This window comes from Mugil cephalus, chromosome 20 (assembly GCF_022458985.1).
Source record: "Mugil cephalus isolate CIBA_MC_2020 chromosome 20, CIBA_Mcephalus_1.1, whole genome shotgun sequence".
In the NCBI taxonomy this organism is placed as follows: Eukaryota; Metazoa; Chordata; class Actinopteri; order Mugiliformes; family Mugilidae; genus Mugil; species Mugil cephalus.
The window spans coordinates 17,817,914-17,832,237 of NC_061789.1; the positions used below are offsets into that span (position 1 = coordinate 17,817,914).

Below are 14,324 nucleotides of genomic sequence, written 5' to 3' on the forward strand. Positions count from 1 at the left end.
GTCTCGTGGGTTTGACTGTTATGCAAACTTGTGTCTGAGGAGTTGACCTTCAAATAGGGCGGCATCTGAGGATCATATTAATCATCTATAATATGAAAGAAAATTGATATGTCTTCATAAAGCTACTTTCAATTCCCCCAAAACGGAAGTATACAGTGAAATAAAACTGAAAAAAGGATTAAAGTACTACATTTAAGAAGTGGTTTGGCTTGTTGGCTTGTCCGTTGTTAACCTAGTAGTAGCTGACCTATAAATAAATCAGAAAGTCTCATATAGCTAAATTGTGTAGCTCCATGTGTAAGATCTGAGCCATTATCCTTTAACTCGTTTAACTTATTCAGCAAAGATGTTATGGGAAATACTCACTGATCCTTCATAACAGACGAAGTCATAAATCTGTGGAATCTTGTGTTTTAGCACAGGTAACATGATCTAACATATAGTATTTAAATTCCCCGTAGCCACAGGGACTGATAATTGGAGGAATGAATCGAATGTGGCAAAAATACATATTTTATGAGATATATCATGGGCCCATTTCAGTCGGTTTTTGCTCCTCTGTGCAGTACTATTTTTTTTCATTATGCTTATTCTATTGTTTTTATATTTGAACTAAGGAGCCACCGCCCGAAATGTTAGATTCTTACATAATGGTATTAAAGTATCGTTGATTCTTGCCATCACTTGTAAGATATTCAACATAAAGTGAAATGGTGAAACGTAAATGTTGAAATAAAGAGATTTAAACGCATTTAGTATAAAGGCACGGTTGTTGGCTCAGATCCAGAAAAGTGTGAAGGCTGTGGAATGAACTCTCATGTCAATTCAAGTTTTTCTCTCCATGTGTGCAGGCGCAGACAGGTCGGTCAGAGGCAGGAAGGCGGCCGACGTCAACGACGCGCTCACTGCGCATGTCAGCCAACCTGTCTGTGTTTACCAAGCTGAAGTACGTTTCATTTTGGTGGTTCCTAACAGCTTCATTCAATTTGTCAGAAACGGCGGGTACGTATTCACATTGACTTGATTAAATATTGTAGCAAATTTAAAATATTGTATTGGATATTGTGCATAGTAATATGTTCTAAACAGCATGTGTTGGTGTGTTTTATTATAATTGGTGTTTGTTGTACCTGGCATAACTCCTACGTTAGTTTGACCTAAAAGTCGACATATACTTTATTTTAAGGCTAAAGTTCTATCACTGAATCTGAGTTTTTTTTTGTTTGTTTGCTTGCTTTTTGGAGACCGCTTATTTTATGGTCTCCTTTAAGTCGCTGACCTGACGCGACGAACGCGAAACGCGCTTCCCTGTCGTTCATCTGCCCAGACTCCGTGTATGTGTGGCTGCGTATGTCGCCTCCTTTCCTTCGCTAGTTTACTTAATTTCCTTACACTGCTCACCTCCAGCGCTGGCAGCAGAATGGCAGCGGCGGCCCCCAACCCGGAGGACTCCTCCAGGAGCAGCGGGAGCGGCGGCGCCGGCACACCCAGCGCGCTTGCCGGAGACGGGGACGCGGAAGAGGCCGAGGACTTCACCTCCTCCTCCCACTGCTCGGAGCTGTCTCGGCGGCAGAACGAGCAGAGGAAGCAGGGCTTGTTCTGCGACGTGACGCTGGCCTTTAGCAGCGGGGCGGCTACCGGGAGCGTCCAGAGCTGCGAGTTCTCAGCCCACAGGTCCGTCTTGGCCGCGGCCACCGACTATTTTACCCCGCTGCTGGGAGGGCAGTTCTCCGAGTCCTTGTCCGGGCGTGTGGAGATGAAGGAGTGGAGCTCGGAGCTGGGGCCCGACCCGGAGACGGTGGAGAGTGTCATCCAGTACATGTACACTGGAGAAATACGTGTTAGCACCTGCAATGTTCACGAGGTCCTGGAGCTGGCTGATAGGTACGATCTGTTTACAATCACATCCCTGTTTGTGTTTTGGAAGAGAGAGTTGTCATAGCATGAGGCCTTCTGCAGCTGCAATGTTGCTTTAAAGTGTACTTAACTCTGACAACAGATTTAACGGTATTACCTAATCATTACAGCCAGATCATCCTTTCTGACCCCCTTCGCTGTATTGTCTCCGTTTGCCGTGCGCTAGGTTCCTCCTGCTGCAGCTGAAAGATTTCTGCGGCGAGTTCCTGAAGAAGAAGCTGAGCCTGACCAACTGTGTGGCGGTGCACAGCCTGGCTCACATGTACACCCTGGACCAGCTGGCTCTGCGGGCTGCAGACATGATCCGCCGCAACTTCCACAAGGTTATCCAGGATGAGGAGTTCTACACGCTCCCCTTCCACCTGGTCCGCGACTGGCTGTCGGACGCGGAGATCACGGTGGATTCGGAGGAGGTGTTGTTCGAGGCCGTGGTGAAGTGGGTGCAGAAGAACCCGGAGGAGCGGAGCCGCTACTTCGAGGAGCTGTTTCGACTCCTGAGGCTGCCCCAGATCAAGCCCACCTACCTGACCAGGGTGGTGAAAAACGAGCAGCTGGTGGCGGCCAACGACACCTGTCTCCGGCTGGTGTCGGAGGCGGTGGAAGGCCACGCCATTCGCTTTGAAAACCTCAAGTCCACCGACATGGAGCTCTGGTCTTCCCACATGGCCTCCTTTCAGCCTCGCTTCGGCCAGAACATGGACGTTATCATGGTAGTAGGCGGAGTGTCCGAGGGGGGAGACTACCTGAGCGAGTGCGTGGGCTACTTCATTTACGAGGACCGCTGGGTCAACCTGCCACACATCCACAACCACCTGGACGGCCACGCCATCGCCGCAACGGAGTCCCACGTCTACGTGGCCGGTTCCATGGAGCCGGGCTTTGCTAAGACGGTGGAGCGTTACAACCCCAATCGCAACACCTGGGAGCAGGTGAGCAACTTGACCACGCGCAAGCACTCCTTCGGCCTCACCTGCATCAAGGATATCTTATACAGCATCGGCGGCCATGGCAACTTCAGCCCGGGCTTCAAAGACGTCAGCGTGTACGAGCCCGAGCAGGACAAGTGGCACAATCTGGAATCGGCCCCCAAGATCCTGCGAGACGTCAAGGCAGTGAGCGTGGAGGACCGCTTTGTGTATGTCACGGCACGCACGCCTGTCGACACGGATAACGACGACGGACTGAAGACGGTGACCACTCGCTACGACACGGATAGCCGCCAGTGGCAGGATGTCGACTCCCTGCCCCTCATTGACAACTACTGCATCTTCCAGATGGCTGTGGCCTCCACTAATTTCTACCACACGGCCTCCTGCTGCCCCAAGAGCTACACGGTCAGGGATGAGGTGGCCAGGCAGAAGATCAGCGTGCGCATTTCTGACGAGATCCTGGAGAGCCTGCCGCCGGAGGTAACCAGCATCGAGGGCGCCGCTATCTGCCACTTCGACGAGGACGTCTTCATCATCGGAGGCTGGAAGAACAGCGACGACGTGGACAAGCAGTACCGCAAGGAGGCCTACCGCTACTGCGCCGAGAGGAAGCGCTGGATGCTGCTGCCGCCCATGCCTCAGCCCCGCTGTCGAGCCACAGCCTGCCACGTGCGCATCCCCTACCGCTTTCTGTATGGCTGCCAGCGGTACCCCATGCCCCAGAACCTGGCCCGCCAGCGAGACCGCATGCAGCAGATGCAGCAGCTCCACCGGCGCACCCTCACCCTGCGTCGGCAGCTCCAGTCGCAGATAGAGTGTTGAACAGGCCCCGAATTCTACTCCGTTCATGCAGCTCAGTCCGAAGGTTTACTTCAAAACCACCATTCCACTCCAGTCGTCGGTGACCCCCATTCATGCATAACGCACTGTAACGAGTCTGGCGTGGCTCTCTTTCTGGAATTCATTCATCTGAACTACGTGCCATCAGCTGTCATGCTGTGTTGTGTTAATGGCTGAATCGCGGAGAGCCCATGAAATGTGTGGGCAGGCGTGCACTAACCAGCTGGTGGTCTGTGAGGAGGGATTATGGCGAATGTAAACATGTGAATAAGAGTGTTATATAGCAGCCAACATTGAATATTCTTTAGTAATTTATGTTGGTAGAGATACTGTTTATCTGTTTGTATATAAATAGTACAAAGCTGTATATGTAAACATTTATATGGATATTTTACATTCCTTCATTGTATGCCTGTACTGGGAAATGTGACAAAAGTACTAACTGCATTCCTACGTTCTTAATGAAGTCTCCTTCCATTGTAACACTGTGACAATCTCCTCATGCAAGTGTAACATCAGTCCAGCGAACTAACTCTTAGATCATAACTGCAGTAGAATGGCTCTGTTTATCATTGTACGGCCCCAACAACTAAATATGACTTGATTTAGAGGCTGCTAATCATAAAATCCCGTAGAATAGGTCGCTTTTAGATGACTGTTCGTCTCCAACAGTTGTACAGTAATATATTTCTGTCGGTTTTACTTTCGTCATTTGAAGCTAGTAATGTTTCTGCAGGTTTCTCGAGAGGTGCTTTGAGATACCTGTGATATCCCAAGATATGTGACGAAGTGTAACGAGTCATTCCTTTGTGTTAACAAGCATTAAACATTCTAATCTCCCACTGCATTAAGCACCAATCACTGGCAACTGCAGAATCATTCCTTTTGCACTGTTGCTCAGTGTATTCCAAGCCATTCCAGAAAGATACATAGTTAATGTGCATATGTATGAGTGCGAGAGTATGAATTGTGTTCCAGGTTTGGTTCTGCAAAGAATAGCAAAAGCTCCTCTTAAACTGCACTTTGTAACATCAAATTGTTTGTAAAGTCTTAAAAAAGAAAAAAAGAAAAAGCGTAGAGATTTCAGTTGCCACTGCACTTTGCTTGTTTTATCTGGTTCATATCAGACAAAGTGATTGTATTTTGGAAATGCTTTGTGTCAGCCAGCTTCCAGACAGTAAGATTTGATCTTTAAAAAAAAAAAAAAAAAGCGTATTGTCATTAATGACAGACAGATTAGTTTCTAATATTGAATGCCCTGTGTTATTTGTACCTCATTTCCAGCTGGGTGTATATTGGAGATCTGATACTCTGTGTTGTTCTCTGGTCTTTGTTAACCCACCAAAGAGATGTAGAAATGGGATGAGAAGGAATCAGGCTTCTTGGCAAAACAGAAGGGATCGTTATATGAATGTGTTGTGACTGACATTCAGAAATTCCCACTGTCCATGCAGTGCTTATTACAGCAAAAAGGTTAGAGAACGCAGAAATGATATTCATTTCCACTTTATGACCAACATGAATAGCACTGCAAATATTAACTGAAATAAGCTATGTAATATGCTTTGCATGTGATAGTTTGATTTTGTGTCCTTATATTGGATGTAAAAAAAAAATGCTAATGTCATCACTTGCAATTAAAGTTGTTTTGTAAGAGAGATGGTTCTGCATGGTGTGTATTATTGCTTTGTTGGAACTTTATACGCATAATACTCAAACTTACAAAATGCTTTTTTTGCCATAGAGTGCTTACTAAATAAAACACCATGCATGCAGTGTGTCAGACTCTGTAATTTAACTGGTGAAATAGACTATAACGAGATGGATATATTTCTATTTATTTATAAGGCTTACCTCTGTAAACATCTTAATAATTTTTAAAGAGAGAGACTTGTGGGAACCTTAGATGAATGCATTCGTTTTCTGCGGAAGAGTACCCATCGTCCCACATCAAGTTATACAAGCAAGTAGTACTGCTGCCTTCACGTGTTCCTCACAGTGCGCTAATTATGAACGCCTAAACTACCTACTGTCTTTTTTTCTGCTACTATTACTGACCGACTTGTGCACGTTTATAAACTCTTCCTCACACAAGACAAATGCTACTACTTCTACATATACACCGCAAACTATTTATTTTATTCAGTTCCAAATGTCTTCATCTGCTGTGCACTTTAGTTATTGTTTACTTTAGTGTCAGGATGATGTCTGTCTTTATCTATTGTGCCTGTCCACTTTACCTCTTGATCGTTAGATAGTGAGAAACGTTTTTTTTTCCGATTCCCTTGTATGTCTGGGACATGTGAAGAAACTGGAAATACAGCTGACTTTTGACTTTAAAAAAAAAAAAAAAAAAAAAACTACTCCATGTGTTGGTGAAGTGCTACGTTCCGATGCTAACAGCGGTACAGGAAGGCAGCAGGGTTACCCACATCAAGTTATACAAGCAAGTAGTACTGCTGCCTTCACGTGTTCCTCACAGTGCGCTAATTATGAACGCCTAAACTACCTACTGTCTTTTTTTCTGCTACTATTACTGACCAATTTGTGCACGTTTATAAACTCTTAGAAACTATCTTTATAAAGACAAATGCTACTACTTCAACATATACACCGTGAACTATTAATTTTATTCCGTTCCTAATGTCTTCATCTGCTGTGCACTTTAGTTATTGTTTACTTTAGTGTCAGGATGATGTCTGTCTTTATCTATTGTGCCTGTCCACTTTACCTCTTGATCGTTAGATAGTGAGAACGTTTTTTTTCCCGATTCCCTTGTATGTCTGGGACATGTGAAGAAACTGGAAATAAAGCTGACTTTTGACTTTTTTTTAAAAGAAAAAATTAAAAAAAAAAGAAAAAAAACTATTCCATGTGTTGGTGAAGTGCTACGTTCCGACGCTTACAGCGGTACGGGAAGGCAGCAGAGTTAGCTCTCAGATGATCCTGTCGACCTCATAGCAACATCAAACCTCAACGGAGAGAGTCAGCCGATGAAACGCGACTTGTCAACATATCCTTTAGGGACGTGCTGCATTACTTTTAAGAAAAATGGTAAAATTAACCTGCACGTGTTTAGAAAAGGCCGGACGTACCATGCCGACTTATATCCTAGCTAGAAGGAGCGTGCCTAGCTAACGCTAATTTCGGAATGTAGTAGTGCTAGCTGACACTTGTCTTTGTTGGAGTTGTTATGGAGGCTCCTTTCAGTGCAGAGCATCACCACGACTGTGTCGATGCTGGTTAATGTGCAGGCAATGAGTTATTTTGGTGCTTAGAGAGTGCGCTAGCACCTGCCTAGCAAGCCTGGCATCTGGGTTATGTATCCTGCCCGTTTGTCTCCTAACTGTCAATATACTCTGCTAAACTAATACGGAAATGTTTTACAGATTCAAGAGCTGTCCAACCCCTCGGTGTGTATGAAGGACCCTAAGAGGGTGCAAGAGATCCTGCAGTCCATGATGAAGGCTGGCTCCAACACCTTGCAGGTATCCTGGGATTTGACAGCTCCTGCAATAATCTATAAAACACAGTCAGCCCAGCTCAGCACTGTGTTATTGTTGAAATCCTCTTTTTGTTTCAAATCCAGGTGATCTCAGACTTTGACAGGACCCTGACAAGATTTGCACACAATGGAAAAAGGTGCCCTACCTGTCACGGTAAGTAGATTGAGGAGTGAGGTAGCTTGAGGTGTTGGTTAGTTTTCAGCTGAACGTTTCCGCTTCATGATGTTCGTCTTCGTTGCAGATATTCTTGACAACAGCAAACTCATTTCCAGTGACTGCAGAGAAAAGGTAGGAAAGAGGCTTAAGTGCATGGTTAGCCTTTCGAGATGTATTGTAACCAACAAAACTAAGTACTGCGACCCACTACCGCCGTAACATGGAGCAATGTGTGTAAGCTCACACATGAAATTAATTTGTTTTAGTTTTGGGAATGCATAACTCTCCTAGCTTCTAGGATGTACATTTACCATCTTGTGTGCTGCAGTGGGACGTGCTTTATTTCAAGGAACAGAGATGTATAAACGTCAGTGTATGCTTTCTCTGAAAACTATCCAGATTTATAATTAGTGAACCATTCCTTGGAGATGAACATGTTTTTCTACTTGAGATTCCATCTAACGTTGTTGGTCCGTTAGTTCCATTCATTCATTGAGTTTTAGCACTTGTCTGCCATCTAGTGGGTGATAGGAGAAATGGAGCCATTAAATCTACAGTGTGAGATATTTCACCATCAGATCTTCTCCATACTATTATCAATATATAAAAATAGCACAGGTGTTTAAAGCTTCTGTCATTATATTGTAATCAAGAAAAATCCATAGTAAAACATGTTGTGTCTGACCATAAAGGTCCGTGTGGCCAGTTACTGAGAACTCTGTCCTGTCTTCCTCAGCTAGAGGAGCTTCGTGACACGTACTACCCAATAGAGATTGACTTCTCGCGGTCAGTGGAGGAGAAGCTGCCTCTGATGGTTGAGTGGTGAGTTGAGTTTATGACAATGTGGACAGAGTTTTGGAGTAGTCACGTCGAAGGTGTTTCTGATCTCCGCTGTGCACAGGTGGACCAAAGCTCATGAACTCCTGGTAGAGCAGCAGATCAAGAAAGACCTGCTGGCTACGGTGGTCCATGAATCTAATGCCATGCTGAGGTAGGAACGCCTAGAACTCTGTTCAGGAGTTAAAAACATGTTGTAACGTGGCCGCATGAATTTTAGTCATTTGTGGACATTTTCACAGGGAAGGCTACCAGCTGTTCTTTGACCACCTGCACGAGCACAGCATCCCGCTGCTCATATTCTCCGCTGGAATAGGAGATATCCTGGAAGAGGTGATTCGCCAAGCCAGGGTCTTCCACCCCAACGTCAACGTCTTCTCCAACTACATGGACTTTGATGAGTCTGTGAGTTGCCTCAGTGCGAATTACAATCTGTCCATCGCCCTAAGGGACTGAAATAATAACCTGTGGCGGTCTGTTGGGACAGGGGGTGTTGAGGGCTTTCAAGGGAGAGCTGATTCACATCTACAACAAGAGGGAAGGTGCGCTGCTCAACACCGGCCACTTCCAGGAGCTGCGGACGCGGCCCAACGTGCTACTGTTGGGGGATTCTCTGGGAGATCTGACCATGGCTGACGGAGTGCAGGACATGGAGAACATCCTCAAGATCGGCTATCTCAATGACAAGGTAATTCAAAAGAACGTACTCCTGTGTTTGTCTGCACGATTAGAGATTATACAAGTCAATTTTCCACCCTCGTCTTCAGGTGGAGGAGAGGAAGCAGTCATACTTGGACGCATATGACATCGTGTTGTTGAGGGATGAAACCTTGGAAGTCCCCAACGCCGTTCTCCTCTATCTCACTGGGAATAAATGAAGTCAGTGTTGTCCACATGCCACTGGACACTCCAGGGCCTTCAGCTGAGAAAGCGCCACCTGGATTCTTATTGACAACCAGCTAAGAATGGTTTAGTGATTACTTTTTTGATTCTACTAAAATCTACACACATGCCTCAGCTGACAGCCTCCCCCACACCACATCACCCCTTTACATTTTTTAATCCGCTGGCCAAACTGCTCCCCGACAACACTGGAGGTTGTGGCTGTAAATTTGCAGTCCAGCTGCTGTGCCGTGTTTACAGTGCCCATGTGGTTATGGGTATTTTCTGTCTGTTTTCATTTGTCAGAGGTTAAGTCCTGTATGTAACCAATAAGGGAAAACGCACAACATAAATGGACAACAACACTTGACTTAGCATTTGATTTGAAAGTGATTTCCAGCCTTTTATATAACACTACTATGAGAGTCACACTTGAGCTTAGGAAATGAATATGCCATCGCAAATAGATCATTACGAGGCAGAATGACTCACAAGAACTAACTACTACCTCAGAACTGTGACGGTATTACGAAGAGACTTGATAGGATTTCACTTTCAATCATTTTAACTGTATGGCTAGAAGGAAACACTTTCTACACTGTAACATGTCAGCTTCTAAACACATTTTTCTTTACCATCCTTTGTGGACAGTAGGCCACATTTGTTTTTTTGTTTTATTCTTCCTTTTTTTGTACCATCATCTGAACTCATTTCTTCATGTGTTCCAGTTGATTTGAAATAAAAATAAAAATAAAAAGAAGTGTTTCTGTTGATCATGAAAGTCTGTACTAGGCTAGAAGGAAGGAAGGAGAGTTTTATTAGAAAAGTTTATTTTATGTTTCACAACACACTGTAATACATAATTTAATATTTCAACCAAATATACTGTACAACCAGTGGTTTTTAAATCTTTTCTATATCTAGGGGAAGGGTCGGAGGGGAATGTGGACTCCATGGCAACTCATTTGACCTGTGTATAGACGGAACGTTCCAGAAATATACATCAGAAGCCCAGACGATAGCACAACTCTTTAAAGTTCGTCCCGGCTCACTTGTTCCGGCTCCTCATCCACCTTCAGTTTCAGTTCATCCTCTACAATCTTCATGTCTTTATTCCGGTCCTGGTTATTAAACATGTCCTTAATGATGCTGTCAGCATCGACCCCTGGCCTAAGTCGACCTTTGCCCTCTTTAACTTGGAGCCTGATGAAGTTTGAAAACTGGAGGAAATAGATGTTATGAGTCATTCTTTCTGCTCGCAATCATATATTTTTTTAAATGTAAATGAAGCAACAGCATTAGTTGACCTAGCTTTGTCAGCTTACCTCCTCCAGAGGGACCTCTTTGTCCCCATTAAGGTCCATAGCAGGAAATAGGGGATCGGGGCCGTCTCCAAGCCACACAAACATGTAGCCTTCAGGCACACCCTTCTGCAGCTTCACCAACTCCAGTTCGAAGAAGAGCACTGCACTCCCTGGAACTCCTCCAGCTGCAGACGTCCGCACAGAGATGGAAAGACGTCATTTTAAAGCAGGATGAGATATAAAAAAGACGCTTTATCTGATAGTTTTCAGGAACTGACCTCCGTTTTCGCCGTGCCCCATGTGGGGAGGAACGATGACCTCCCTCCTCTCCCCCACGCACATGCCCTTCAAACCTTCCTCCAGACCCAGGATCACGTTATTTGCTCCGAGAGTAGTAACCGAAGGGGAGCTGTAATGGTCCCTGCAAAAAACAGCACATAACCTATTAGCACTTTAAACAGAGAAATGAAAACCTTCCACCAAAGATTTTTTAACCCTAAACGTGCTGCCATCAAGGTGCTATAAATGATTCCAGGCCCACTAAAATCTATCAGGGAAGGAGCCAGCAATGATTACATGCATGAAGGTGGAGGATGCAGAGTAGCAGAATGAACAGCAGAGGGCGCTCACGAGGAGTACAGCAGGGTGCCGTCCATCAAGGAGCAGTTGTAACGATACTCAAGCCAATCATCAGGTTCACTGGTGGCATTGCACCCCTCGGGCTTGTGGGTAACTTTGATCCCAACTGGATCTTTGGGGTTGTGGAAGTCGATGACATGAATGTCAAAGACCAGCACCGCTGAGCCAGGGATGAGGCCTCCTACAGAGCAAATTAAAAACAGGTCAGTGTTGCAAACAAAGTTTGTTGAGCGTTGTTCCATCTAAATGTATTTCCTCACCAACTCCATCCTCTCCATATGCCATGTGAGGAGGAATTGTGATCCTCCTCTTCTCTCCTATACACAGCCCCTGCAGGGCCTTGTCCATCCCCCGGATCACGTACCCCATACCGATGTAAGTGTTGTAGGTGCTGTTTCTCTGGTAGCTGTCGTTAGAGGAAGTGCGACAGTAAGAGCCTGCGTCTGCAGGTTTTCTGAAAGCCAAATAAAAAGTGCGGGTTTACCTGGAGTCGAAGGTTTTTCCGTCCTGGAAGGTGCCGTTGTAGTGGTAGCGGATGTAGTCTCCGGTCACCGTCCTGCGGGTGCAGCCTTCAGGAACCTCCTTCACCTCCACCTTCAGACCGTCTTTAGGGTTAAACACATCCACCATCAGCACCTCGAACACCAGCGTGGCTTGGGGAGGGACCTGAGTTCCTGTTGGGAGGACAACAACACTTCACACATCATGTCTGTATTTATTTATTTAGCGTTGGAGAGTGATCACTTTGTAAAACTACTGATTAATCTGCAAAAGCTGATTACTCATCGCCGTCCGTGGTGCCTTTAGTCTTCTCCAACTCATTCTCACTTCCACAGCTTTTTTTTTTTATAACAGTTGTAGAAAAAGAAAATACAACTTTGGAGTTTTAACAAGCAGGCAGCCCTGCAATTTGAAGGGATTTGCCGACCGACACTCAGCTAGCTTAGCCTCAGAGACTGCACACGGCTCTTTGACCTCAGAATGCAAGCATACCTGAGGCTTGTATTTTCCACGCCAGCGGCCAAGAATCCATAAAGTTTCGCTTTGGAATGACCTGTTAGAAAGTACAGGCCGTCATCCGTATCCCTCACCAGTCTGATCTATGTCTGCAGAGACACCAAACTGACCAACTTTACCATCAGACTTCCAGAAATAAAGCAAACAAGCTCACACCAAAGATGTCAAAGCGATGGAATATTACTCTGCAACACTCTTTATATAATTACACATACAGTTCCATGCAAGTCCTGACCACTTTACAGTACAGCTCTCCATTTTCAAACTGATTTCAGTCATGTTAGCATACAGAACTTAAAGCACCTTTAAGAATATATTTGCTCTAAAATAGTAAAAAGAAGCAGAAGATAACCTAATGTCTCCTTTGCGTTTATCTTATAAATGTTCTGATGCGTTTCCGTGTATACTATAGAAAGGTCATCCTGCTAAAAACACATGAAAACTGACTGGGTGTGGTTCTATAACAAGAATAAAAACAGGGCAGGCATGGTGAACAATCAGCACCCAACAAAGGCAAAAAAAATAAAAAAGCGCATGCAGTTTCAGGCTTTTAGTTCTCAGAAGTTGCACATTTGAGCAAAAACATAAATATAACAGTGAGTATTAACCAGTACCATATCCTTTCTCTCCGTATGCCAGGAAGGGTGGGACGATAACGACCCGTCTCTCCCCCACACACATTCCCAGGAGACCCTCGTCCATGCCTTTGATGAGGTGGCCCTGTCCCAAGTAGGTGTCATATGTCTCGTTCCTCGAGTAACTAAACAGTCCGACAAACGACAAACAATGAGCAAAGTTCACAAATTAGACAATCCAGGCCTACACTTCAGCGGTACAGTCTCCCCTCACCTGGAGTCGAAGGCCTCCCCAGACAGCAGGGAGCCGTTATAGTGGTAGCGGATGAAGTCTGTCGCAGCAGTGGTGCGGTTGCAGCCCGGGGGTCTGCTGAGCGTCCGGACCTGGACCTTGTCCTCTGTGTTCCATATGTCCAGCAGGAGGACGTCATACACCAGCACGGCGTCGGGAGGGATCACACCACCTGTCAGCGGGGACCAGAGCACAGGCTGGTGGAATAAACCGGCACAGGGGATCGTACGAGCAGGCACACGTGGCGTTCAACTGCACCTGTCCCTATGCTTCCGTAGGCCAGGTGAGGGGGGACTGTGATCCTCCTGCGCTCGTTGACACACATGCCCTGAAGACCCCGGTCCATCCCTGTGATGAGCCTGCCCAGGCCCACCTGGCTGATGAAGGCTTTGCCTCGGTCATAGCTGCAGGGGCAGCAATAAAGAATCAATGAAGATCAACTCTAATGTGAGAAAAATACATTTATAGTTTGCTGGAAAGAGTTGTTGGGGCATGGCAGCAAAAGTGCACCAGCTTAAACAAAGAAATCTGGAGCTTTATAATAAAGACAGAGAGTATGAGCTGGATGCTTCTGCAGCCTTTAAGTCAGCCTCCGTGAAAATGTGTTGGAGCGTGAAAATGTGTTACCGTAATAACTGCGTATAGGCGGCGGTGCGTTTTCTGCACCGTTTTAAACGCCCCAGAGCTGCTATTACATGCAGCTGAGGGACAATGTTATTACACTGTACAACTGTAGCTCGTCCCAGTAAAGTCGAGACTCGGTTGGCTAAACTGAAGCTAAATTTACAGACGTCATGTGGTGCGTTTCGCTGTTACTTCACCTGGAGTCAAACTTTTTCCCGTCTGCAAAGAAAGTGCCGTTGAAGTGATAACGGACAAAGTCATCCGTCTGAACTTCTCGAGGACAAACTTTCGGTATGTCGTACCGATCGACAACGATATCTATCAGCGGCCCGGGTTCGCAGTGCACGTAAACAGCGTGAAGAAAAAGAAAAAGCTTAAAATATCTGAGCAAATCCATTTGGAGGCCGGGAATGAACGGTGCGCTCTACAAGCAGGGTGATGCGTTGAAGAAGTGGACAGCAACAATTTCGAGATGGTTGGCCTGTGAAGTTTGATGTAATAATATAGGCTACTTCCTATTGCTGGTTTCAAAATAAACGCCTAGCTAATGAGATGGCTACATTTGCATTTTAATGTGATGTATAAAGCTAAATGTTTTATGTGTTGTTTTTCTTAACTATACAATCTCTAAAAGTTTTCATAAACCCACTTCAGTAAAATGAATATGATTTCTAAAATATGGTCTAATAAATTTTTACTGAAACCACTCCAGTAAATTAAAGTGGTACTACAGCAGAGGCACAGGAAAAGATGCAAATGAGCACATTTAAAGTCCTCATGTGGTTAACGACACGTTTCGTTTTACG

The 14,324-nt window shown here is 45.3% G+C and overlaps 3 protein-coding genes across 4 annotated transcripts; 2 read left to right on the top strand and 1 right to left on the bottom strand.

Moving 5' to 3' along the window:
* The first annotated feature begins 885 nt into the window (after positions 1-885).
* On the top strand, positions 886-5,344 carry LOC124997621 (kelch-like protein 11). Of its 2 annotated transcripts, XM_047571458.1 has the most exons (3): positions 886-1,002; positions 1,408-1,884; positions 2,084-5,344. In XM_047571458.1, exons 2-3 carry the CDS (start codon positions 1,421-1,423, stop codon positions 3,666-3,668), a joined length of 2,049 nt encoding a protein of 682 aa, XP_047427414.1. In that variant the 5' UTR covers positions 886-1,002; positions 1,408-1,420; the 3' UTR covers positions 3,669-5,344. The 2 variants fall into 2 exon arrangements, with proteins under 2 accessions (XP_047427414.1, XP_047427413.1); XM_047571457.1 differs by lacking the exon at positions 886-1,002 and having other exon boundaries at positions 1,301-1,884.
* Positions 5,345-6,578: 1,234 nt separating this feature from the next.
* On the top strand, positions 6,579-9,832 carry LOC124997623 (cytosolic 5'-nucleotidase 3-like). The gene is made up of 9 exons (XM_047571460.1): positions 6,579-6,740; positions 7,076-7,174; positions 7,276-7,345; positions 7,434-7,480; positions 8,085-8,170; positions 8,250-8,339; positions 8,428-8,590; positions 8,673-8,873; positions 8,953-9,832. Exons 1-9 carry the CDS (start codon positions 6,738-6,740, stop codon positions 9,061-9,063), a joined length of 870 nt encoding a protein of 289 aa, XP_047427416.1. The 5' UTR covers positions 6,579-6,737; the 3' UTR covers positions 9,064-9,832.
* A 48-nt stretch (positions 9,833-9,880) lies between these two features.
* On the bottom strand, positions 9,881-13,999 carry fkbp10a (FKBP prolyl isomerase 10a). Its single transcript, XM_047571459.1, has 10 exons — positions 13,716-13,999; positions 13,153-13,298; positions 12,877-13,066; positions 12,642-12,787; positions 11,495-11,684; positions 11,271-11,416; positions 11,002-11,191; positions 10,650-10,792; positions 10,393-10,556; positions 9,881-10,287 (listed from the first exon to the last, which is right to left on the bottom strand). Exons 1-10 carry the CDS (start codon positions 13,913-13,915, stop codon positions 10,099-10,101), a joined length of 1,704 nt encoding a protein of 567 aa, XP_047427415.1. The 5' UTR covers positions 13,916-13,999; the 3' UTR covers positions 9,881-10,098.
* Positions 14,000-14,324: the final 325 nt, after the last annotated feature.

What these genes read in the sequence shown, in the direction of transcription:
- fkbp10a (XM_047571459.1), bottom strand. Translation starts at nt 13,915, where the DNA reads ATGGATTTGCTCAGATATTTTAAGCTTTTTCTTTTTCTTCACGCTGTT. An exon ending in GGGGAGGCCTTCGACTCCAG is followed by an intron (nt 12,788 to 12,876) that starts GTGAGGGGAGAC and finishes CGGACTGTTTAG; the next exon opens with TTACTCGAGGAACGAGACAT. An exon ending in GGAAAAACCTTCGACTCCAG is followed by an intron (nt 11,417 to 11,494) that starts GTAAACCCGCAC and finishes CTCTAACGACAG; the next exon opens with CTACCAGAGAAACAGCACCT.
- LOC124997623 (XM_047571460.1), top strand. An exon ending in CCAGTGACTGCAGAGAAAAG is followed by an intron (nt 7,481 to 8,084) that starts GTAGGAAAGAGG and finishes TGTCTTCCTCAG; the next exon opens with CTAGAGGAGCTTCGTGACAC. An exon ending in ACATGGACTTTGATGAGTCT is followed by an intron (nt 8,591 to 8,672) that starts GTGAGTTGCCTC and finishes CTGTTGGGACAG; the next exon opens with GGGGTGTTGAGGGCTTTCAA.
- LOC124997621 (XM_047571457.1), top strand. Translation starts at nt 1,337, where the DNA reads ATGTGTGGCTGCGTATGTCGCCTCCTTTCCTTCGCTAGTTTACTTAAT. An exon ending in GTCCTGGAGCTGGCTGATAG is followed by an intron (nt 1,885 to 2,083) that starts GTACGATCTGTT and finishes GCCGTGCGCTAG; the next exon opens with GTTCCTCCTGCTGCAGCTGA.